Source organism: Amblyomma mixtum, chromosome 9 (assembly GCF_055824585.1).
Source record: "Amblyomma mixtum isolate Tamu chromosome 9, ASM5582458v1, whole genome shotgun sequence".
Classification (NCBI taxonomy): domain Eukaryota; kingdom Metazoa; phylum Arthropoda; class Arachnida; order Ixodida; family Ixodidae; genus Amblyomma; species Amblyomma mixtum.
Genome location: NC_143020.1, coordinates 23,966,176 through 23,990,872, shown reverse-complemented (window position 1 = coordinate 23,990,872; position 24,697 = coordinate 23,966,176). Strand labels below are relative to the sequence as shown.

Genomic DNA, 24,697 nt, shown 5'->3' with positions numbered 1-24,697 from the left:
GACTGGCAACGGAAACTGCGGTAAAATCAAATGATGACTGTGTAGCGACTGACGGAAAGAGGCTAAATAGAATATGATATACTCGTGACATTTCGATTATAAAGAATGGACAAGTCTTGCAGAGCGCTTTTCGACTGCTTCGAGATCGCTTAGGAGGATACAATGGGGAGGGTTCTGCTTGTCCGATGTTTATTATAATTTAGATCCAAACAAGTATTTGCATTCTCGCATGATGTGTAGTGAGGAGAAAGTGAAGTTCAAGAAATGCTAGTCTAGCATTAGCTGCTGATAATATTACCTTAGCAATTTGCAAATTTCATTTTAGGATGGCTAATTTTTTTAAGGATGATATTGATTGTATGAATTTGCTCGCGATTTGGTACTGAAAAGCATGAATTCTGTAGCGACGGGTAGCGGACAGAAGATTTCGTTTGCTTCGGTTAACGATCATTCGTCAATTGTTACACCGCTCTTCGCTGTGGTTAAGCTCCAGTTTTCGGGCTTCGTGATAAGCAGTGTTAGTTACTGGTCTGTTGATCACGCATTTTATTTCTTATCCTCGATATCAATACAATACACTTTAACGTTTTTATTAGCCGTTATTATTAGCATATGTCGCAATTTTAAATTTACTTTAAAAAAAGGATGATTACTATAAGAAGTTAAGCTAACTGTCCTGAAAAAATTATAGTATACTGTCGACAAACAACAATTCCATAACAGTGAACCTTGCCACCTTTATCGTGCACGACACGCAAAATATGTAACAAGGAGATATTTCATTACCGCTCCCAATCCAGCAATGTCTGGCAGTGTCAGGTTCACGCAGAAGCCTAAGAAAACGAAAGAAAATGTATAATTTGCAAGTGCAATACTGTTTTGCATTGCGACTACACGTATTCTTATTTAAAGATGCCACACATCAGTCCTATTTTTTTTTTTGAGCCACTCGTCAGCTTAACACTTTTGAATTGAGTCAAATAAATTCAGTTATAAAGCCCTTGAAGAATACTGGCTTAAAGTATTGGCATGTTGCCCTTTAACAACGACAGTGCTCTAGCAAAGTTTAAAAACCTTTGAGTGCAAGTGGCACAGCCTTTCTAGCTTTCAGTGGTGAAGGAAAAGTAACCGTAAGTTTCGCCTGATAGAGACTAATAGAGAGACATCGGTTCATTACGAGCTTGGTATTTCTACCGGAATAACCTATAATAAAGAAAGCGCGGCTCCCGTTCCTCAGCGTGATTCACACGACGTTACCAAGCTTCTTAGAATCGTCGTTGCTTGTTAGGATCTTGCTCCAAAATTCGAACTCGTAAGATCGCCATCGTTCCTCCGCATGCCATCTGGTAACGTTAGAGCGCAATTATCGCCTCAGAAGCGGGACCCACGTTTTCTTCAGCCTTCCCTTCAACTAAGGCATTGTGGCTTTAAATAAACGTTTTCATCATCATCAACTGCCGCCAGAACCCCGTGGCGCTTACCTTGGAACCAAGCACAAGGCGAAGCGTTGTGTTGGGCAGCACGAAAGGCGCGAAGCGAATGATGTTTTTTACAAAGCACGGATGAGAGCGCTGTATTCGCAGCGCATTCGGGCGCACGGAGCACGCTGTCACGTGGTATGTTTTAAACTCCGCGGGCTTTCATTTTTCCCGATTAAAAACGGCCACGCTAAGTCTCTTCACTTGGAAGTGCGTCGGCTGGACCATATTTAAGGAGCTTCACAACTTTACTTATTATGACTGAATGTTGAAAGCTATATTTAAAAAGTTAATTTACTTATCTGACTAATTATTCAAATAGGTCGAGCAAAAAATACTACTGTAACTTTAGATGACCCCTAACAACATCTAAGTGATTTCAAATCTGAAGAACGCTTAGGTTTTTTTAAACCTTGGTCCAAGTTAGCTTGGACATCATGTATATATATATATATATGCAGGGTGCTAAAAGTCAGACTTTACTGGTTTCTTCTCAAATACTAAACGCCGCAGCCTAATGCCGCTTTTGCTCATGGGCAATGCGGCTAGGAGGACACAAATTGGGGTAATATGTGCGCGCATTAAAAAAAGTATTTACCTGAAAATCCTCAATTACATTTTTATTGCCTGATGCGAGCAAGCATATTTATATTGAAAAATTGGAGGCATTTGCTTTTCAGGACTATTTCATTTTGTACAAATTTAGTAAAAGCCTGAGCGCTGAGATGCGCATGTCTAAAATCTCATCCCACTTCGACTAATTACGCATGCGAGACCGCGGCTCTCGGCGTGAAGCACTTCCTCGTGTGGCGCAGCTGTTGCATATGGCACTCTGCCTTGAAAGAGCGTACAGCGAGGGGCGGCGCGGATGGCTTTTCGTTCTCGGCAGCGTTTTCCTTCTTGGTGCGCGAAACCGATGAATCACTGTGCTGGCGGATTAGATGACTTTCTGAGCGACTAGGCTTGGTGCCAGCTTCTGTTAGACAGCACTGCAGCAGCGAGAATATTCGGTGCACCCATCTGATTCGAGGTCCATTCATTGTCTTCACCTGAGGAACTGCTGGCAAATAGAAGAACGACTTTGAGGTAGTGTGCGGAATGCGCTTTTATTCTGATATATGGGACGAACAGTTGTATTTTCACAAAAATGGTGAAAGTGACGGGCCTCGTTTTCTAAGAAGCGGTGGAAACTTGGGAGGTTTTTGTTTTGTGCGGCCTTTGCGAACGACTGCACCTGCTACTGCCGTGCCATTGAAAGAACCAGAGCCTGCGTTCGTGTCTTCTCCATTAGAAAATGGCTGGGTCAAGTACACGACAGCAGAAAAGGTCGATATTGTGCTATCGATGGCATAGATGTATGGGTAAGCAGAAGATTTGACAGCCGTCAACGTAGCTCAGCGGTAGAGCACCGGGCGCGTATTTCGGAGGTCGTGGGTTCGGATCCCACCGGCGGCATGTGGTTGCTTTTTCTTCTGCTTTTCTGATTAATTAGCTTTAAGCAATAGCATATTCAGTAATATAATATATCGAACAACGCCACAAAATAAATAAGTAAATAACTCAATGGTGTCCCTTGGCTTCTGTGGCTGTTAGCTTCTCTCATGTATGTATATATATATATATATATATATATATATATATATATATATATATATATATATATATATATATATATATATATATAAGGTCGGTCTTCCGATCGAAACGTCGAGTTGAATAAATATGTTCCCTTTAACGAAGCGTATACTTCGCTATATATATATATATATATATATATATATATATATATATATATATATGCAGCACTGTTGTGACACTTTTCCCGCATCGTTCAGAAATCTCCCTGACACTTGCATTTAGCAGTGCACTCACAGGGGCAAGGACATCAATTTCGAGGTCATCATTGATAATGTTCTTTCGCTCTCGTTGTTGGTGAACTGAGCTTAATCTAGAAAAACATCTGAAAATACTGTCAAACATCGGCTTAGTTTCAACATATCAGTTCGGACGGCGAGAGGCGTATAGGCTGATCGGCAGAGAGGTGTACCCATACATCTATGCCATCGATAGCACAACATCGACCTTTTCTGCTGTCGTGTACTTGACCGAGCCATTTTCCAATGGAGACGACATGAACGCAGGCTCTGGTTCTTTCAATGGCACGGCAGTAGCAGGTGCAATCGTACGCAAAGGCCGCACAAAACAAAGAACTAAAAGTTTCCACCGCTGCTTTGAAAACAAGGCCCGTCACTTTCACCATTTTTGTGAAAATACAAATTGTCCTCCGATATATCAGAATAAAAGCGCATTCCGCACACTACCTCACAGTCGTTCTTCTATTTGCCAGCAGTTCCTCACGTGAAGAGAATGAATGGAGCTCGAATCAGATAAGTGCACCGAATATCCTCGCTGCCACAGTGCTGCGTAACAGCAGGTGGCAGCAAGCCTAGTCGCTCAGAAAGTGATCTAATCTGCCAGCACAGTGATTCATCGGTTTTGCGCACCAAGAAGGAAAACGCTGCCGAGAACGAAAAGCCATCCGCGCCGCCCCTCGCTGTACGCTCTTTCAAGGCAGAGTGCCATATGCAACAGCTGCGCCACACGAGGAAGTGCTTCACGCCGAGAGCCGCGGTCTCGCATGCGTAATTAGACGAAGTGGGAGGAAATTTAGATAGAATATCCAGGAAAATTCTAAATGGAACAGCACCACAAAATAAATAACTAAATTAAAAAATCCCCTGTGTCCCTTGATCTCTGTAGCTGTTGGCTTCTCTCATATTTATAACCAGTCCCTCAATCCCCTTCCCTTGTTTGCTTAATTGCTTAGCGAGGGCCTCGGTTCTGGCAGCCTTGACGCCATAGGAAGCATAAGAGGGTTCTCACACAGCTTTCACCCTCGTCGTTCGATGACGTAACGTCACACCGGCAGTAACTCAGGACGTACTACGTCCGTCGCTTACGAATGTGGGTGGCGCTGATGAACACTCTCAAAGGTTCGGTCACTTGTAAACATAAATACCCCCGAAAGCAGAAAATTTGACAGCCGTCGCCGTAGCTCAGTTGGTAGAGCACCGGACGCGTAATTCGGAGGTCGTGGGTTCGGGTCCCACAGGCGGCATGTGGTTGTTCTTTCTTTTGCTTTTCTAATCAATTAGCTTTAAGCGATAACATATTCAGTATTATTCTATGCTGGTCAAATGTATAGGAGAATCCCCGAAGGTGGAGTAGATTTTTAATAAGGGAGTAATTACTCATTGGCATCCACGAGAGCGCAGCCATACGGCTACAGCGCTTTCTCAGAAACTTCGTAGTTAAAGAAAAATTCTTCCTGGTCCGGGGTTCGAACCCAGGACCACCGCTTCACCGGAGCAGTCGCTCTACCAATTGAGCTAACCAGGACGGCAAGCTTATGGTAGGACGAGAGCGAATTGATCGATAACTCGAAGTGGGAACTGTGTTGGTCAAATGGAATCCCCCAAGGTGAAGTAGATTTGTAATAAGGGAGTAATTACTAATTGGCATCCAGCCGAGCGCAGCCATACGGCTACAAAGGAAAGCTATACAGCTTTCTCAGAAACTTCGTAGTTAAAGAAAAATTCGACCTGGTCCGGGGTTCGAACCCCGGACCAGGACGAATTTTTCTTTAACTACGAAGTTTCTGAGAAACCTGTATAGCTTTCCTTTGTAGCCGTATGGCTGCGCTCGGTTGGATGCCAATGAGTAATTACTCCCTTATTAGAAATCTACTCCACCTTGGGGGATTCCCCTAAACATTTGACCAACACAGTTCCCACTTCGAGTTATCGATCAATTCGCTCTCGTCCTACCATAAGCTTGCCGTCCTGGTTAGCTCAATTCGTAGAGCGACTGCTCCGGTGAAGCGGTGGTCCTGGGTTCGAACCCCGGACCAGGACGAATTTTTCTTTAACTACGAAGTTTCTGAGAAAGCTGTATAGCTTTCCTTTGTAGCCGTATGGCTGCGCTCGGGTGGATGCCAATGAGTAATTACTCCCTTATTACAAATCTACTCCACCTTGGGGGATTCCGCTAAACATTTGACCAACACAGTTCCCACTTCGAGTTATCGATCAATTCGCTCTCGTCCTACCATAAGCTTGCCGTCCTGGTTAGCTCAATTGGTAGAGTGACTGCTCCGGTGAAGCGGTGGTCCTGGGTTCGAACCCCGGACCTGGACGAATTTTTCTTTAACTACGAAGTTTCTGAGAAACCTGTATAGCTTTCCTTTGTAGCCGTATGGCTGCGCTCGGTTGGATGCCAATGAGTAATTACTCCCTTATTAGAAATCTACTCCACCTTGGGGGATTCCCCTAAAAATTTGACCAACACAGTTCCCACTTCGAGTTATCGATCAATTCGCTCTCGTCCTACCATAAGCTTGCCGTCCTGGTTAGCTCAATTCGTAGAGCGACTGCTCCGGTGAAGCGGTTGTCCTGGGTTCGAACCCCGGACCAGGACGAATTTTTCTTTAACTACGAAGTTTCTGAGAAAGCTCTATAGCTTTCTTTTGTAGCAGTATGGCTGCGCTCGGGTGGATGCCAATGAGTAATTACTCCCTTATTACAAATCTACTCCACCTTGGGGGATTCCCCTAAACATTTGACCAACACAGTTCCCACTTCGAGTTATCGATCAATTCGCTCTCGTCCTACCATAAGCTTGCCGTCCTGGTTAGCTCAATTGGTAGAGTGACTGCTCCGGTGAAGCGGTGGTCCTGGGTTCGAACCCCGGACCGGGACGAATTTTTCTTTAACTACAAAGTTTCTGAGAAACCTGTATAGCTTTCCTTTGTAGCCGTATGGCTGCGCTCGGTTGGATGCCAATGAGTAATTACTCCCTTATTAGAAATCTACTCCACCTTGGGGGATTCCCCTAAACGTTTGACCAACACAGTTCCCACTTCGAGTTATCGATCAATTCGCTCTCGTCCTACCATAAGCTTGCCGTCCTGGTTAGTTCAATTGGTAGAGCGACTGCTCCGGTGAAGCGGTGGTCCTGGGTTCGAACCCCGGACCAGGACGAATTTTTCTTTAACTACGAAGTTTCTGAGAAACCTGTATAGCTTTCCTTTGTAGCCGTATGGCTGCGCTCGGTTGGATGCCAATGAGTAATTACTCCCTTATTAGAAATCTACTCCACCTTGGGGGATTCCCCTTAACATTCGACCAACACAGTTCCCACTTCGAGTTATCGATCAATTCGCTCTCGTCCTACCATAAGCTTGCCGTCCTGGTTAGCTCAATTGGTAGAGCGACTGCTCCGGTGAAGCGGTGGTCCTGGGTTCGAACCCCGGACCAGGACGAATTTTTCTTTCACTACGAAGTTTCTGAGAAAGCTGTATAGCTTTCCTTTGTAGCCGTATGGCTGCGCTCGGGTGGATGCCAATGAGTAATCACTCCCTTATTACAAATCTACTCCACCTTCGGGGATTCCCCTAAATATTTGACCAACACAGTTCCGACTTCGAGTTATCGATCAATTCGCTCTCGTCCTACCATAAGCTTGCCGTCCTGGTTAGCTCAATTGGTAGAGTGACTGCTCCGGTGAAGCGGTGGTCCTTGGTTCGAACCCCGGACCAGGACGAATTTTTCTGTAACTATGAAGTTCCTGAGAAAGCTGTATAGCTTTCCTTTGTAGCCGTATGGCTGCGCTCGGGTGGATGCCAATGAGTGATTACTCCCTTAGTATTATTCTAAATCGAACAAGAGCACAAAATAAATAAATTAAGAAAATCCCCTCTGTCCCATGGTTTCTGTAGCGGTTGGCTTCTCTCATTATAATATATATATATATATATATATATATATATATATATATATATATATATATATATATATATATATATATATATAATAAGTTGGGGAAGTCACATTGAAAAACTTAACAGATTTATTTAATGTTTCGACCAGGGGAGGCCAGTCCCTGGTCGAAACGTTGAATAAATCTGTTAAGTTTTTCAGTGTGACTTCCCCAACTTATTATATATTTAGTCAGTTGCCTTGAAGATTTTCTTATTCCTTATATATATATATATATATATATATATATATATATATATATATATATATATATATATATATATATTGACACATGCCTTCCTTAGAAGATGAGGAAGAACGCAACGGGCCATTGGAGAAAGACGAAGTGACTCTGCTCCGTCTCGTGCTGACCTGACTGGCTGCTGGTGTTCCTCGGCGCAGGAGACTTCTTTGTAACGTTACGTTACAAATCTGGTGGAGGTGCTGGGTACTCTTCCAGCGCATAATCTACCTCTCACTACGGAGCTTACTCCGGTACATCAGCGCCTCGGCCGCCGCCTAGGTGGAGAGCCCCCGGAAATTGGACCCCTACCGGCCGCTACCAGGAGGACGCAGCCTCGGGGCCCTGTAACACCTGCAGCAATGAGATCTGAGAGTAGGCTTCCGGCAAACATCCTCTGCCATCAGCCGCGAACACCACCGTCTTTTCATGGAGACGTGTTCGAGGACGCCGAGGATTGGCTTGAGGCCTTCGAGCGTGTGGCACGTTATAACGGGTGGACCGATGAGCGTAAGCTCCACAACATCTACTTTGCTCTTGAAGAGTCGGCGCGGACATGGTTTGAAAACCATGAGGCTTCCTTTTCATCCTGGGAAGCCTTCTGTCGTGATTTGAAGGCCACTTTTCCAAGCACCGACCGCCGGGAGCGAGCAGAAGCTGCGCTGCACTCGCGCAACCAGCGCCAAAACGAGAGCGTGCGCATGTTTTATGAGGACATGACGCGGCTTTTCAAGCGTGCAGACCCACAGATGCCAGAAGACAAGAAGCTGCGCCACCTGATGCGGGGCGTGAAGCAAGAACTTTTCGCAGGACTAGTGCGCAGCCCACCGCGCACTGTTGCGGAGTTCCTCAGTGAGGCTACCACCATGGAGACGACGCTGCAACACCGGGCTCATCAATACAATCGCGACGTGTACATCATTGGGTCCGACGCACTACCTATGCAGGGCGGTGGCGATATGGATGCACTACGCAACCTCGTCCGTTCTGTCGTGCGAGAAGAACTGCAAGCACTCCGGATGCCTTGCAACACGCCGTCCTTTCCATCACTAGCTGAAGTCGTCCGGGACGAGGTGCGTATGGCAGCTGAGCGAGTTCCTGACGTTTCCTACCAGCTCGACGCGAGACCCACCTACGCGTCCGTCCTACGTAGGGCTCCCACGCAGGACCACAGTATCAACACCGCAGTTCCAGCAATGGAGCCGCAGGGTCCTCCTCGCTACACCCCTCCGCCAACCTATCAGCGACCCCGTAAGAGTCAAGTATGGCGGGCCCGCGACCGTCGGCCCCTCTGCTTCCATTGCGGTGAAGCAGGTCACCTCTACCGGGCGTGCCCGTACCGCCGCGTCGGCCTGCGGGGTTTCGCACCAGACGACCCCTGCCCTCAAAATGGCGAGCAGCCTACTGAAATCGCAAGCCACCTTGCTGCGCAACAGCATCCTGTTACGTCCGGCTACCAAGAGCGTCGGTCTACGTCCCCGACAAGCTACCGTTCCTCAAGTCCGAGCTATCCCCGACGCCGACGCTCTCCCAGCCCTCGCCGGGAAAGCTAATGTCAGCGGCCTTCGGAGGGAGGGTCGCTGATGTCGCGAAATGTGAAGATCCTCCGTCCTCGTCACGCCGACTCGACGAGATTTCGCTGGGGTCAGGTAGCAACAGCATCCGACGGGCTACCTTCGACCGATACGACGACATTCCGCTTGGGACAGGTGGCGACAGCATCCGACACACTACCTCCGATTTGCGAGTAAAGATTGATGGAGCCCATGTAACGGCGTTACTAGACACCGGTGCTGATTACTCGGTAATGAGCCACGGCCTTGCCCGCGAATTGAAGAAAGTTTTGACGTACTGGTCCGGCCCGAAACTTCGCACGGCGGGGAGTCACTTGATTACCCCTGTAGGCAAGTGCAAGTGTCGGAGAATTCGTCGTACTTCGCGAGTGTTCGAAAGACTTGATCCTTGGCCTAGACTTCCTGCAGTCTAACGGCGCTGTCATTGACCTGAAAGAAGCGCGTGTGACGTTCTAGACGAAACGGGCCGTGGAGCGCATTGAAATCGAGGATCCGGAACTGAACGTTCTGCGTATTGTCGACGATGACGTGAGGGTGTCAGCACGGTCTAGTGTGCTTGTTCTTGTACGTCATGACTTGTTTCACGACTACGAGGGCATCGCGGATGGGCACCTCCCGCTACTTCTCGAGAAGGAGATAGCCGTTGCTCGAGGACTCGTTCAACTCCATAACGGTTGTGCTACTGTCCTCCTGACGAATTTTGCTAAGGAGATGCGGCACCTCGCCAAGGAAACGGCTGTTGCCTTCCTTCACGACGTAACTGCCTCGCCTCGTTTATGCACCGCCGGGGCCAACCCTCAAGAGGAGGCTACATCTTGCCGTCTCCTTCAAACCGTTAAAATTAGCCCGGACTTGACGCCCGATCAAAGGAATCTTCTCTCGGCTCTTCTGACTGATTTCGCAGACTGCTTCGCCACTGGCTCCAAGGTCGGCCGTACTCCTGTCGCCAAGCACCGCATCATAACCGATGAGGCCACGTTACCGGTATGCCAACGGCCGTACCGGGTTTCTCCCAAGGAACGTGAAGCCATTGAAACGCAAGTGGATGAGATGCTTGCGGACGACGTGATCCAGCCTTCGACGAGCCCATGGGCGTCGCCAATAGTCCTCGTCAAGAAGAAAGATGGCACCCTGAGATTCTCTGTCGATTACCGGAAACTAAACAACGTGACCAAAAAGGACGTCTATCCGCTCCCCAGGATTGATGATGCCCTCGACCGTCTACGCGATGCCAGGTACTTCTCCTCATTAGACCTCAAAAGCGGATACTGGCAAATCGAGGTGGATCAGAGAGACCGAGAGAAGACTGCATTTCTGACGCCCGACGGCCTATACGAGTTTAAGGTGCTTCCGTTTGGTCTTTGCTCTGCGCCGGCCACGTTCCAACGTATGATGGACACGGTTTTATCAGGTCTGAAGTGGCAGTCGTGCTTAGTGTACTTAGATGATGTCGTCGTTTTCTCGCCTACTTTCGAGCAACACCTGGACCGGTTGCGCATTGTGCTTCAAGCACTCAAAGGCGCAGAATTAACGATCAAGCCGGAGAAATGCCATTTCGCTTTCAAAGAACTTCGCTTTCTTGGCCATGTTGTCAGTGCACAGGGCGTTCTCCCTGATCCCGACAAGACTACCGCAGTGTCAAGTTTTCCACGTCCCAGCGATAAAAAGGCACTTCGGCGATATCTGGGCCTTTGCTCTTACTACCGACGCTTCGTCCAAGATTTCTCCAAGATAGCTGAACCATTGACAGCCCTAACCAGAGAAGACATACCCTTCCTGTGGGGAGGCGATCAAGAACAAGCTTTCCAGGAGCTCCGAAGCCGCCTCCACAGGCCCCCCATACTCGCCCATTTCGATGAAAACACAACGACTGACGTCCACACTGATGCCAGCAACGTTGGCCTTGGGGCTGTACTTATGCAGTGGCAAGATGGCGTAGAACGAGTTATAGCTTACGCGAGTCGAACACTATCCCGATCGGAGGCGAACTATTCAACGACGGAGAAGGAGTGTCTTGCGGTAATCTGGGCCATAAGCAAGTTTCGACAATACCTGTATGGACGACCCTTCCGTATTGTCAACGACCATCATTCGTTGTGCTGGCTGGCCAGCCTCGAAGACCCGTCTGGACGCTTGGCTCGATGGAGCCTTCGTCTTCAAGAGTATGATGTTACCGTTGTTTATAAGTCGGGACTTGAACACCAAGACGCATAATGCTTATCACGCGCGCCCTTAGACTCCGCTGCAGTGGAAAACGCCGAGGATTTTCCCTTCATTGGGGCCATTACTCAATCCCATATGGCTGACCTTCAACGCAAGGACCAGGAGCTGGCGCCACTCATCGAGTACCTAGAAGGCCGCGGTGGTCGGGTACCGCCTGTTTTTCGTCGTGGCTTGCAGTCATACACTTTACGAAGTGGGGTTCTCTACAAGCGCAATTTTGAAAGATCACAAGAGACATTCCTACTCGTAGTACCTATGAACCTACGGCCTGACATCTTGAGCGCTTGTCACGACGAACCATCCGCCGGCCACTTGGGAGTTAGTCGCACGTTTGCCAGAATTCGAGCGAAGTATTCTTGGCCGAAATTATTACCTTCAGTACGATCTTATGTTAAAACCTGCCGTGACTGTCAACGTCGAAAATCTCCCCCCCATGAAAGCAGCCGGATTTCTTCAACCTATTGCTCCACCGAAAACTCCTTTCCAACAAGTGGGAATGGATCTTCTTGGCCCTTTTCCAAAGTCAACTAATGGAAAGCGTTGGATTGTTGTCGCGATGGATTACCTGACCCGGTATTCTGAGACCGCGTCGCTCACAAATGGAACTGCCACCGAAGTCGCAGCATTCTTTGTTCACGACATCGTATTGCGCCATGGCGCCCCGGCTATTATTATTACCGACCGTGGGGCAGCTTTTACGGCCCGCCTGACTAAGGCAGTGCTGAATCTTACACACACTAGCCATAGACGGGCCACGGCGTACCACCCGCAGACTAACGGCCTGGTGGAACGGCTGAACAGAACTCTGGCCGACATGCTGTCCATGTACGTGGATATAGAGCATAAGACCTGGGATCAAATTCTCCCATACGCCACGTTCGCATACAATACGGCACTTCAAGAGACGACGCGGATTACTCCCTTCGAGCTTGTCTTCGGCCGCCAAGTGACCACTCCCCTGGATACGATGTTGCCCGTATACCCCGATTGCGAAAGTGAACTTGATATGGACGTCGCTAGTTTTGCTCAGCGTGCAGAAGAAGCGCGGCAGCTGGCACGGCAGCGCATATACCTACAACAGCAAGTAGACGCTGATCGCGCACAACCAGGGACGGCGCTTCGTTTCCTGCGAGCCTGGAGACTAAGTATGGAGTTGGACACCCGTTCGCCATCGCGGAATGTCTGAAAAATTACTGCGCCGGTACTTCGGACCATACCGTGTCCTCCGCCGCATCAGTGACGTTACTTACGAAGTAGAATCTGCCACCCCAGACCCCTCAAGCCGCAGACGACGCAAGCTCACTGACGTTGTACACGTCGTCCGAATGAAACCCTACCACGGCCGCCCTGCTGACCGATCTGGAGACTGATAGTGCCCCGTTTTGGGTTGTGCTCCTCCTGTACCAACCTAGCCCACTATCTGTCAGCCCGTAGCTCACCAGTATGCTCCTAGTCGGCCGCATCGAGGCGATGCTGCAAACAAGGGGGGCAATGACACATGCCTTCCTTAGAAGATGAGGAAGAACGCAACGGGCCATTGGAGAAAGACGAAGTGACTCTGCTTCGTCTCGTGCTGACCTGACTGGCTGCCGGTGTTCCTCGGCGCAGGAGACTTCTTTGTAACGTTACATTACAATATATATATATATATATATATATATATATATATATATATATAGACACAGGGAAAACGAAGAGTCCGGTTGGTTGTAGCGTTCAATGTAACTGACCTATGTGCGTATGTGTCTAGCCTATCTTTACCCAAGGGTTAAAACTAAGATATTTAAGTTAGGCCAGGGAAACCAGTTACGTACAGCTACCAGCTGGCTTACCCACCTAGGCAATCTTTTGTATGGCTATTAATTAAGAAGTGATTGATATATTTTTTCTAAATGCGTAAATATTGACTTCAGCCTACAGATGTGAATGGCAAAGTTGAAGAGCACCTTCAGAAATCCCCATTCAATTTCTTTTAGCTAAAGAAAGCCTCACGTGCATCTTTCTTCCGAACTACAAAGAAAATCCGCGAAATACGAAAAATCACGTGACCAGCGCATTTGCGTTCCTCGATTCTCCTGCTTTCAATCCTGGCTTCAGTAAACGAAATCAGCTGCTGGGAAGGCGCGACGACTTGTTGCTCCCAACCTTACTAGATTACTTTTTCAGTTTGCAAACTCCGACGCCGCGGATGTCGCCATTGCCTGTACCGCCGAGCGGGGGCGCTCTCGTCGCTGTTTGACCGGCTTCTCGATACAGTAGCCGCGCTTACTACGTCAGCGAAGACCATATATCGACGTGTTTTTGTGCCAGGCGTTTCTTTGTTGGATTAAACTGCGCTGCAAGTTGATCGCTGCTCCTCTGTGTCCTTGCCAGATTTATATAAGTGCGTTTCGAGCGACGCAGCTCGTGCGGCGTTGGCTCCGGCTGCAACTTAACACAGAAGCGCAACAGCGTCGGTGCACCCGAGCTATGCGTCCGTGTTTCGGCGCGGCCGAGCTGTCGACCTGTCTGCTCCCAAACGAAGGAAAGATAAGCGCTCTACGTAATGTGCGACCGCAGTTCATACTGACCATCGCCAAGGCTGCAAACATTTTCTGGAAAGTGCTGGAAGAGCTAGACAAGTGCAGCCTTGCTCGCTTGGGTTGTGCTGAGCACGTGTCGGCATTCACTTCTCAGATACTGAACTTTGTTATTGCTACGAGAATGCACCTTTCGCTAGCACGTCTCTTGTCTCTTGTAAAAGCACGTCTCTTGTAACTGTTTCGCCCATTAAAACTGGCTCCTGTTAGGGTGTATATGTTTTATTCCTATATGAACTGAATAAACTTATTTCAATCTGACCTGCGCTATGACCGTCATTTTTCGCGCATTATGACCTTAATAACGTAGAAGTTTCACGCTGGTAGTCCTGCCTGTCCCTTTAAAAAGCACGTATGCATCGTTGACTGTCTTGCTTCAAACTGATGGTACTTGGCCTTAGGTTTTGATATTTTCGGCAACATGCGACTCATTTACCGTGTCGTGGCTCACCGTAAGGAAAGAGTCATTTAGTTTGGAGGGAAGTAAATGAAAGAAAAATCTATACCCGACCAAGAAGCAGATGTCTCATCGAAATAGCCAATGATTCAGACATCCCGATCGTACCACTGCCGCCCAGGACCATTCGCAACTGTAGTTGCACATTCAGAATAATATTTGTGCCCTATCTTGGAAATATCTCCGTGTTACAAATCAGATATTACAACAAAGCTAACTTTGAAAAAATAAATTTCGAATTTGAAATTTTTTCCGCCGAGTTCATTAATCAAAATTTATTGCGCACTGTTCAGCAAAACTGGGATTTATTCAAGAGTACTTTTAATAAACTTATCGATGATTTCGTTCCTCTAATGACCATTAGATGTAGCAGCAGTGCACCATGGTTAGCCCAGAAGTTGCGACGTGCGAATAACAAGAAAAAGCGATTTTACCGGCAGGCAGTGAGAAATGGTGTTCTAAGCGCGTGGGAAAAGTACAAGAAATGCGACAAGGACTACCAGTCACTACTGAAATCCACTCGACGTCACTTTTTCAATCATGACCTGTCATCTCTGCTAACCAACAACCCTCGTAAGTTCAAGCGCATCATAAATCCTGGCTTTCAACCCGGCATCCTGGCTTTCTGACAGCGACGGCGTCATAATTAAAGAGTATGAATGTGCTCGGGTTTTCAACGACGCCTTCTCATTAGTATTCACCAAAGAAGACATTAGCTCATTCCCTGACTTAGATATAATCCAAGATATTTGCATGCCTGAAATAGTTATTAATGAAACTGGTATTCTAGCTTTATTAAACCATCTTAAAATAACCAATAGTTCGGATCACCTCGGCTTCAACAATAAGTTGCTGAAGAACACATCCCAAAGCATTAGCGCTGTGTTGTCCCGTTTGTTGTCGCAATCATTATCACAAGGATTAATTCCTAATGACTGGCGGATAGCCAAAGTAATACCTATATTTAAATCAGGTGAGCGTTCCTCTCCACTAAACTATCGACCCATCTCGTTAACCAGCACTGTTTGCAAACTACTTGAACATATCTTCACGGCCAAGTCATCAGCTATCTCGAAGATCATAACATTATTTTCGATTATCAGCACGGTTTTCGCAAGGGATTTTCTTGTGATACTCAATTAGCTGGCTTTATTAATGACTTACAATTATCACTTGACGCGGGCTTTCAGGTCGACGCAGTGTCCCTGGATTACTCAAAAGCTTTCGATCGGGTTCCTCATGAAAGACTTCTACTGAAACTTGCACAGCTTAATATACACCCTAACGTGCTCGCTTGGATTAAGGACTTTCTATCATCTAGAACTCAGTTTACCTCCGTTAATAATTCTAACTCTTCATCTGCTAATGTGACATCTGGGGCACCACAAGGAAGCGTGCTAGGGCCTTTGCTTTTCCTAATCTATATTGATGATCTACCTGCCTGTGTAACATCTAGACTTCGCCTTTTCGCTGATGACTGCGTAATTTACTGTAACATTACTACAGACAGTGACCGCCAATCCCTACAATCTGACCTGAACGCTGTAAGCTTTGGTGCTCATCATGGTTAATGAGATTAAACGTTTCTAAAACTAAACTAATATCTTTCACTCGCCGTACAGCTCGCATTCCAACCACTTATATTCTAAATGACAATGCTGTGGAACTAACATCAACATACAAGTACCTTGGGGTGCACCTTCAGTTTGACCTAACATGGCATCACCATATCGACCTCACCCTAGCATCTGCTAACCGCTCACTTGGTTTTCTTAAACGTAACCTCAGATACGCCCCTATACACGTTAAAAAGCTTGCTTATATAACTCTAATACGCCCCAAAATCGAATATGCGGCGGCCATTTGGGACCCTATTCAAGCCCACGTTGAATCACTAACATTGAATCCTTGCAAAACCGTGCTGTTCGTTTCATATTTTCAGACCACTCACCCTTCACAAGTGTTTCAGCATTAAAAAAACGTGCTCAACTGGAAGAGCTGTCATATCGCCGTAAACTTGCTCGCTTAACCCTTTTCCATAAGCTTCATCACCACCCATCCCTTCGCCGTGATTTGTTTCAGTCACGTGATGCTCTCTTTCCACGCCGTGATCATTCTTTCAAAGTTAAACGCGTAAACTGTCATTCATCGTCTTATGCAAATTCATTTATTCCCCGTACTATCACTGAATGGAATAGTTTGCCATCAGTCATCGCCACAGAAACTAACAATAAAAAATTCCAAGAGATTCTTCGCTGTGACGGAAATGTGTAAATCTTTGCTGTTTTTGTTAGTGTTCAATTTTTCTTTGTGTGATGCCTTATGTTTTAATTAACATTTTTTTTGTTACACTTGTTAAAATGTATCGCGATTACTTATGATTGTACCCCCCCTATGTAATACCCTCTTCTGGAGGGCCTTTAGGGGTAACTTGAATAAATAAATAAATAAACAGGAATTACCGGCGTAAAATGGCGTGAAACACGGCGCGCTCGTCTCATAGCGATAGTTCGTGTGACGAGAGACCGGCCGGAGAGGGCCAACAGCGTCGAAAGCGCCACCTCACGAAAAGGAGCCGACCGGGGCCACGTTTGGCCGCCGAACTGCAGCGGAGTTTGCAAACTGCCCAGGTAATCTAGTAACGTTGGTTGCTCCTGCACGCCGACATGTCGATAGTGGTTGCGACTCCCGCGCGAGCCAGTCTGCAAGGGTGACGGCGCAAGTTGCGCCGCAACCACCATCGACATATCGGCCTGCAGGAGCAATGAGGTCTTAGCGCCTTGCCAGCAGCTGATTTCGTTTACTCAAGCCAGGATTGAGAGCAGCACATCGTGGCACGCGAATGCGCTAGTCACGTAATTTTTCTTGTATTTCGCGGACTTTGGAGCTTGGAAAAATGATACACGTCAAGCTTTCTTTATCGCAAATAAATACAATGGGGGTTTCCAAACGTGCTCTCCAACATTTCTATTCACATTTGCTGTCTAAAGTTAATATTTACTCGTGCGAAAAATTATCTTAATTGCTAAATAATTGTAAAACAATAAATTGCCTAAGATGCTCAAGCCGGTTGGTAGGTGTCCGTGCGTGGTTTGCCTGGCCTACCTGAAGTATTTTATCTTTTAACTCTTGGCTAAAGTTAGTCTTGACACCCTGTATATATATATACATTGTAATGTGGAAACTCGCACAGTTATTGTGGTCGGGCACAGTCCTTGACCCAGCAGTGCTGCTCAGCAGGCCGGCGTTCGCAAGCGCGCACCCGAGCTTCGTCAGCTTCGTCTTCTGTCATCTTCCTCTCCTTCGGCAGCGCTAGCCGCTGAGGCAGCAAACCCCAACTCTCTTTCTTACAATACCCCCGGGGTGAAAAGGCGCCATCCTGGCGGCCTAAGGGCACGAGAGGAGAGCTGGGTCGTAGTAGGGCTTCAGGCGGTCTAAGTGCACAATTTCACGGCCGCGGCGCCGATGGTCCGACGAAGGCGTGATGGGCTAAACAAGATAATTAACTGGCGATGTCTGCTGAACAACGCGATAGGGGCCCTGGTATTTGCTCAGCAGTTTTGTAGACTGTCCTGGGCTGGAGGAGGGCACCCAAAGCCAAACCAAGGAGTCCGGAAGATAAGGCGGCGGCAGACCGGGAGAAGCGGCGCGGGAGCTGTTCTGACGGTGCTGGTCGTGTGAAGTAAAGGAACGGGCGAGTTGACGGCATTCTTCGGCATGCCCAGCGGCCTGAGAGACGGTTGTAAATTCGGACGAATCGGGGCGGTAAGGGGGTATGGTGTCCATGATGGAGGAAGGCTCGCGTCCATACAGAAGAAAATACGGGGAAAACCAGTAGTGGCTTGCGTTGCAGAGGTGTAGGCGTATGTAACGAAAGGGAGAACGCGGTCCCAGTCTGAGTGATCGGCAGAAATGTACTTGGCCATCATGTCGCCGAGGGTCCGGTTAAAGCGCTCGGTCATGCCGTTCGTCTGCGGATGGTACGAAGACGTCGTGCGGTGAACGATATGACACTCCCGAAGGAGGGCTTCCACGACGCCGGACAAGAAAACGCGACCCCGGTCGCTGAGCAATTCCTGAAGCGCACCGTGACGAAGAATGAGGTTCTGAAGTACGAAACCGGCTACGTCAGAGGCCGTCGCAGCTGGCAACGAGGCAGTTTCGGCATAGCGCGTGAGATGATCAATGGCGACGATGATCCAGCGGTGCCCTGCCGCAGTGATGGGAAGAGGGCCATAAAGGTCAATTCCAACACGGTCGAATGGCCGGGCGGGACATGGTAAAGGTTGCAGAGGAGCAGGGGAGTGCGGTGGTGGGTTCTTGCGACGCTGACATTCCAGGCAAGAGCGTACGTACTGGCGGACGAAACGGTACATGCCCCGCCAATAATACCGAAGGCGTAGGCGGGTAAAAGTTTTCAGGAGACCGGCATGAGCGCATTGCGGGTCATCATGATAACTGGCACAAATGGCGGAGCGGAGATGCCTTGGAATCACGAGCAGCCGTTTGCGACCATCGAAAAGGTAGTTCCGACGGTGCAGCAGGTGGTCGTGCACGGCAAAGTGATGGGCTTGACGTCGGAGCGCTCTAGAAGGGAGGCGCGCTGAGCGGTTGGCTAGGAAATCCAGAAGAGAAGTAATCCAAGGATCCTTGCGCTGCTCAGAAGCCATATCAATAGTGTCGAGAGAAGGTGTGAGGGCGGAAATAGATGGTGGTTCAGGCTCAGAGGTCACAGGTGAGCGCGAGAGAGCGTCGGCGTCGGAGTGTTTACGACCGGAACGATAAGTGACCCGAATGTCGTAAACTTGTAAACGCAGAGCCCAACGAGCGAGGCGGCCAGATCGATCTTTGAGTGACGACAGCCAACAAAGGGCAAAGTGATCGGTAATGACATCGAACGGGCGGCCCTATAAGTAAGGACGAAATTTTGTGATCGCCCAAATAATCGCCAAATATTCTTTTTCTGTGACGGAATAATTAGTCTCCGTTTTTGTGAGCGCACGGCTAGCGTAAGCAACGACGTACTCATTGAAACCAGGTTTCCGGTGAGCTAGAACGGCACCGAGACCAATGCCGCTGGCGTCTGTGTGCAGTTCTGTAGGCGCGGAAGGGTCGAAATGGCGCAAGATCGGAGAAGAGGTGAGGAGCTGGCGCAGCGTTGTAAAAGCTTCGTCGCATGCAGGGGACCAAGCCGACAAGTCGTGGCTACCAGCGAGAAGTTGCGTCAGCGGGGCGATAACGGCAGCAAAATTCTTGATGAAACGGCGAAAGTAGGAGCAAAGGCCAAGAAAGCTTCTGAGTTCTTTCAGGGACGTGGGCTTCGGGAAATCAGCAACTGCGCGGAGCTTGGCAGGGTCCGGGAGTACACCATTTTGGACACGACGTGGCCTAGAATAGTCAGCTGTCGAGCGCCGAAGCCACACTTTTTTAAGTTCAGCTGCAGGCCAGCGTCACTGAGACAGCGAAGAACACTCTCGAGGCGAAGAAGACGAGACGCAAAATTCTGGGAGAAGATGACAACGTCGTCCAAGTAGCAGAGGCATGTCTGCCATTTAAGGCCACGGAGGATGTTGTTCATCATACGCTCAAAAGTGGCAGGTGCTTTGCAGAGACCGAATGGCATCACATTTAATTCATACAGCCCATCAGGCGTGATGAAAGCTGTTTTTGGGCGATCGACGTCGGCCATCGGCACCTGCCAGTACCCAGAGCGCAGATCCAACGAAGAAAAGTACTCCGCTCCCTGCAGGCAATCCAGCGCGTCGTCTATACGAGGCAGGGGGTAGACGTCCTTCCGAGTAATTTTGTTTAGCCGGCGGTAGTCTGCGCAGAATCTAATGGATCCGTACTTCTTCTTGACGAGCACGACCGTAGAAGCCCACGGGCCGTGAGAGGGCTGGATCACGCCGCGATGTAGCATGTCGTTCACCTCTTCATCAATGATGCGGCGCTCCGCGGAGGAGACGCGGTAGGGGCGTTGGCGCAAGGGTCCATGGTTGCCAGTGTCGATATGGTGGCGAACCGCTGCGGCACGACCCAACGGTGCTTGAGGAGAGTCGAAGGATGCGCGGAAGCGCTGCAGCAAAGCGAGGAGCTGGGCGCGTTGGCGAGGTGGTAGAGCGGCATCGACAGAATGGGAAAACATATCCGGGGAGGACGGGTCGGCGACGTCGGCGGGAAGAGTAAGGGCGTTGATGTCATGGGCGTCAGGGTTATCAAGGACAGGAGGAGAAGCGTCGTCGATATCGATGACATCAACCGTACCAAGCGATTCTCCCTGAAGTAAAGTGGTGGGGAAAGGCAACGGGTTCGCGACGTACAGAGTGCCACAACCACCAGCAAGTGTGAGCACGGCATGAGGGAGCAAGACAGACTTGCGGTGCGCACAAAAAGGTGAGGGTGAATAAAGGACAGTAGCGTCAGAGAGAGCAGCACAAGTCAGCGGCACGATAACAGAAAACAAAGCTGGCACGTCGACGTCGTCAGCGACGAGAATAGGCGCGGCGGTAACAGGGGAGGCGTCCACAAGGGCATCACATAGCGGCGACAAATCAATTTCCGAACGTGCACAGTCAATGATGGCGTGATGCGCGGACAGAAAGTCCCACCCGAGGATGATGTCATGAGAGGAGCGGGTGAGAACGAAGAACTCAATGGTGTATGAGAGGCCTTGGATGACAAGGCGGGCAGTACACGCTGCGATAGGGCGAATGGGGTCAGCGCTGGCGGTGCGAAGCGAAAGGTCAGAAAGCGGCGTCATCACTTTTTTTAATTTGCGGCACAAGTTGCGACTAATGATGGACACGGCAGCACCAGTGTCATTAAGCGCGTCAACAGTAACACCTTCAACGATCACTTCAATAACGTTCATAGGGTTTGAGACGGTCGTTGACGGCGCAGTTAATGCCTCCGGAACTGCGGCGCCTAGTTTTCCGCTTGAAGAGATGGGGAAGGCGGCGCATAGGAGAGAGCGAACGGCGTCGAGAAGACGGTGACCGATGGCTTCGGTTGTAGGAGTCGGAGCGAGGTGGAGAGGAATTCGGAGGCGGCATAGGAGAAGACACAGGGTCGGAGGGAAATGAAGCGTCGTACGTTGGCGAGCGCCCGTAGTCGTAAGGACCGGATCCGCGCGTGCGGCACCAGCGGGCCACATGACCAGCGAGACCGCAGGCATAGCATATGGGGCGGTTATCAGGGGTTCGCCACGTATTCACAGCGCGGGGACCGGTGCGAGGCAAATGATGGTGAGTGCATGGCAGTGCAGGGGCGAGCTGCTGCTGAGGGTACACGTTGACAGGTGGCGCATCAGTCGGAGGAACCGGCTGAGGTCGTGGCCGGATGACTGCTTCAGCGTATGTCAACGGTGCAGTGACCAGAGTAGGTGAATTAGTGGGCGGGAGGACCTCAGCTACCTGCTCCTGGATTACACGCTGAATCGAAGGCGATAGTGATGGCGTTAGGGCGGGTTGGGAGGTAACCAGCGATAACTGACGGCCGACCTCCTCTCGCACAAACTGCTTGATGTGCTGATGAAGGGTCGCCTGATCGTTAGCAGGACCGCCTACCGCCAAGCTCGAAAGGTTGTCGTCCGGGCAAATGACACGCCGGGTGGCTTGACGCTGTTTTCGGAGCTCGTCGTAGCTCTGACACAAAGAGACGACGTCTGAGACGGTTTGAGGATCTTTAGACACAAGTATTTGAAATGCGTCGTCCTCAATCTCTTTCAGAATGTGTTTGATTTTGTCAGCCTCGCTCATAGATGGAGTCAGCCGCTTACACAAGTCAACAACGTCCTCGATGTAGCTGGTGAAATTCTCGCCATTCTTTTGGGCACGACTGCGCAAACGTTGTTCGGCACGAAGTTTTCGGACAGCGGGGCGGCCGAAGACGTCAGTCAGGCTGGTTTTGAGAGCCGCCCAGGTAGTAAAATCCGCCTCGTGGTTGCGGAACCACAAGTTGGCGACGTCAGTCAAGTAGAAGATGACGTTCGTGAGCTTAACGACGTCATCCCATTTGTTGTATGCGCTCACGCGTTCGTAGGAGGCCAGCCAATCTTCTACATCGGTGTCGTCAGTGCCGCTGAATATTGTCGGGTCGCGCTGACGGACGGCACCGGAACAGATGAACCGGACAGCCTGGGCAGGTTGGACCGAGGTGTCGGACATCGTGGTAGAGCCTGGTAGCCTGGGTATCGTGGCGTAGAACAAGAAGCACTTCCACCAAGTGTAATGTGGAAACTCGCACAGTTATTGTGGTCGGGCACAGTCCTTGTCCCAGCAGTGCTGCTCAGCAGACCGGCGTTCGCAAGCGCGCACGCGAGCTTCGTCGTTGTTGTTGCGGTTGTAGCCTACGACAGAATGGCACATACCCACTCTGGGGGATCGGCCAAGAATCGGGTGGTAAAGGTTCGTGGTTCGTCAGCTTCGTCTTCTGTCATCTTCCTCTCCTTCGGCAGCACTAGCCGCTGAGGCAGCCAACCCCAACTCTCTTTCTTACAATATATATATATATATATATATATATATATATATATATATATATATATATATATATATATATATATCCGGCCTGCAAGTTACTTTGGTTTGGTTTCATGATGGCTGTCAGAAGCTATCAGGGACGTTGTTATTGAGGACTCCCGATAATGGAAACCGCGTGAGGTTCTTTACGCTGCACTAACATCGCAGTACACGGACCTCTATAACTTCGCCTCCTTGGAAATGAGAGCAACCGTTGCCAAAATCCAAGCCACAACTTTCGGGCCGAGCTCCACAGGTATTTAGCCACTGCGTTGGCCGAATTCGATGAGCTCGTTAAGTGAGAAGGAGCGTAGTTTAGACTTCAGCAAATCACAGACTTACAGGTGAAAGCACATAAAATAGAACCAGTACTGTTTGAGATATCTACACAAGCCAAAGCTGCGCTACATGGTACGACATTTTCAACTCCTCTAGGCTCCGCTAGGGCATTAGCAGCAGTAATTGCAGTGTGCAGTACCTCAAAATGGCAGATTTGAGGATCGCGATAATTTGGGAATAAAGACAGAAGTAAAAAAGCAATTGCTGCTCTCACCGCCGTCGCCGGGGTCAGCGGAGCGGACCGCCGTGAACGTGGCCACCAAAAGAAAGCAGAGAAGGTTTGCGGAAGGCGCCATGCTTTGTGATGCTCTCCTGTTGCTGTGAGCCGAGGCTGATGAGGAGGGCGACTTATGTAGTGGGACCGTATGGCGTTTTAAGCTTTTACTTTCTTATTGGCCCGTAATATGGAGATTATTGAGCGCGCCATATGTCCGCGCTGTGTTCATGGAGCAAAACATTTTCTTTTTGTTCTTTGGTTTGTCTCTGATTGTGTTTTATGGGGTTCTCACTGAGTCGCTTAGTCACTGAGTACTGAGTCGCTTAGTCACTAACCTTTTTGCATTCTCTATGACGTATAGCCTGCAACCACATCTCTAACGAGATATTTTAGTTAGCCCAATGATTATATGCAGCACAGGTGCGTGGATTTTCTTTTTTTTTTTGTTACACGTGCCAAAAGTGTCCTTGGTACTCGAAGCTATTCGCTGCAAGCTGAAAAAGTTCTTCCGGCTATTAAACGTTTTTGTTGGCCTTGCCAAGTGCGGCTGCACTGCGGTTCGACGCAGCTTTCTCTTCGGTCGCATGCTCAAACAACTGCCTCGCATGTGTTGCAGTGACATTCTCTTCATTTAGGTGCAGTTTGTGAATTAAGGTTATGTAAGTGTTGAGCGCAATTTCACGAACTTCTAGGCCGTACACCATTTAAATTAAGTATGCTCAGAGCAGTCGCTACTCCCAAAACGAGCACCGCTTTTAGACCTGTTCTAGATGAGTCGTTTCTCAGGGACGGAAGCTTGAGAGTCACTGAGCACCATAACGTCTTTTTAAAGGCTATAAAAATATGCAGGCCAGTCGCCGTAAACTGTGAAGTTCCTTTCAGTGATGGCGGCACGTAGTCCTCAATGTTCGCTTTACCTGCGTCGATTTGCCAGCGTCCCTATGCCTCGACGTCGGCGAGCTGCACATCTGGACCCTTGAATTTAATTCCGGCCATCCGCACGAGACCATTAATCCTCTATTCCACTTGGCTCATTTTTGCGGCCTCTGTTCTTCCTATGACGTGCAACCTCGCTAGCATGACGCATCCTCTTGGCTGCGTCCACTGCTGCCTTGACACTCGCGCTCTGTTCTTTCCGGTTCCGAATGAACAACCAGCTATGGTGCAGCGTACAATGCACACCTACGCAGGATCTTGCACCATCCGTAGAGGTTGTGCGACCTGGTTGCCCGTTATCTACGAAGCGCTTGAAAC

General features: G+C 49.0%; 1 protein-coding gene and 1 non-coding gene across 2 annotated transcripts; one reads left to right on the top strand and one right to left on the bottom strand.

The window, feature by feature from the left end:
- The first annotated feature begins 2,835 nt into the window (after window positions 1-2,835).
- Window positions 2,836-23,013, top strand: LOC149328518 (uncharacterized). Its single transcript, XM_089561129.1, has 3 exons — window positions 2,836-2,839; window positions 7,755-8,684; window positions 22,976-23,013. The coding sequence occupies exons 1-3, from the start codon at window positions 2,836-2,838 to the stop codon at window positions 23,011-23,013; spliced, it is 972 nt and encodes a 323-aa protein (XP_089417255.1).
- TRNAT-GGU (transfer RNA threonine (anticodon GGU)) lies at window positions 4,804-4,877 on the bottom strand. The gene has a single exon. It is a non-coding gene; the product is annotated as a tRNA-Thr (tRNA).
- Window positions 23,014-24,697: the final 1,684 nt, after the last annotated feature.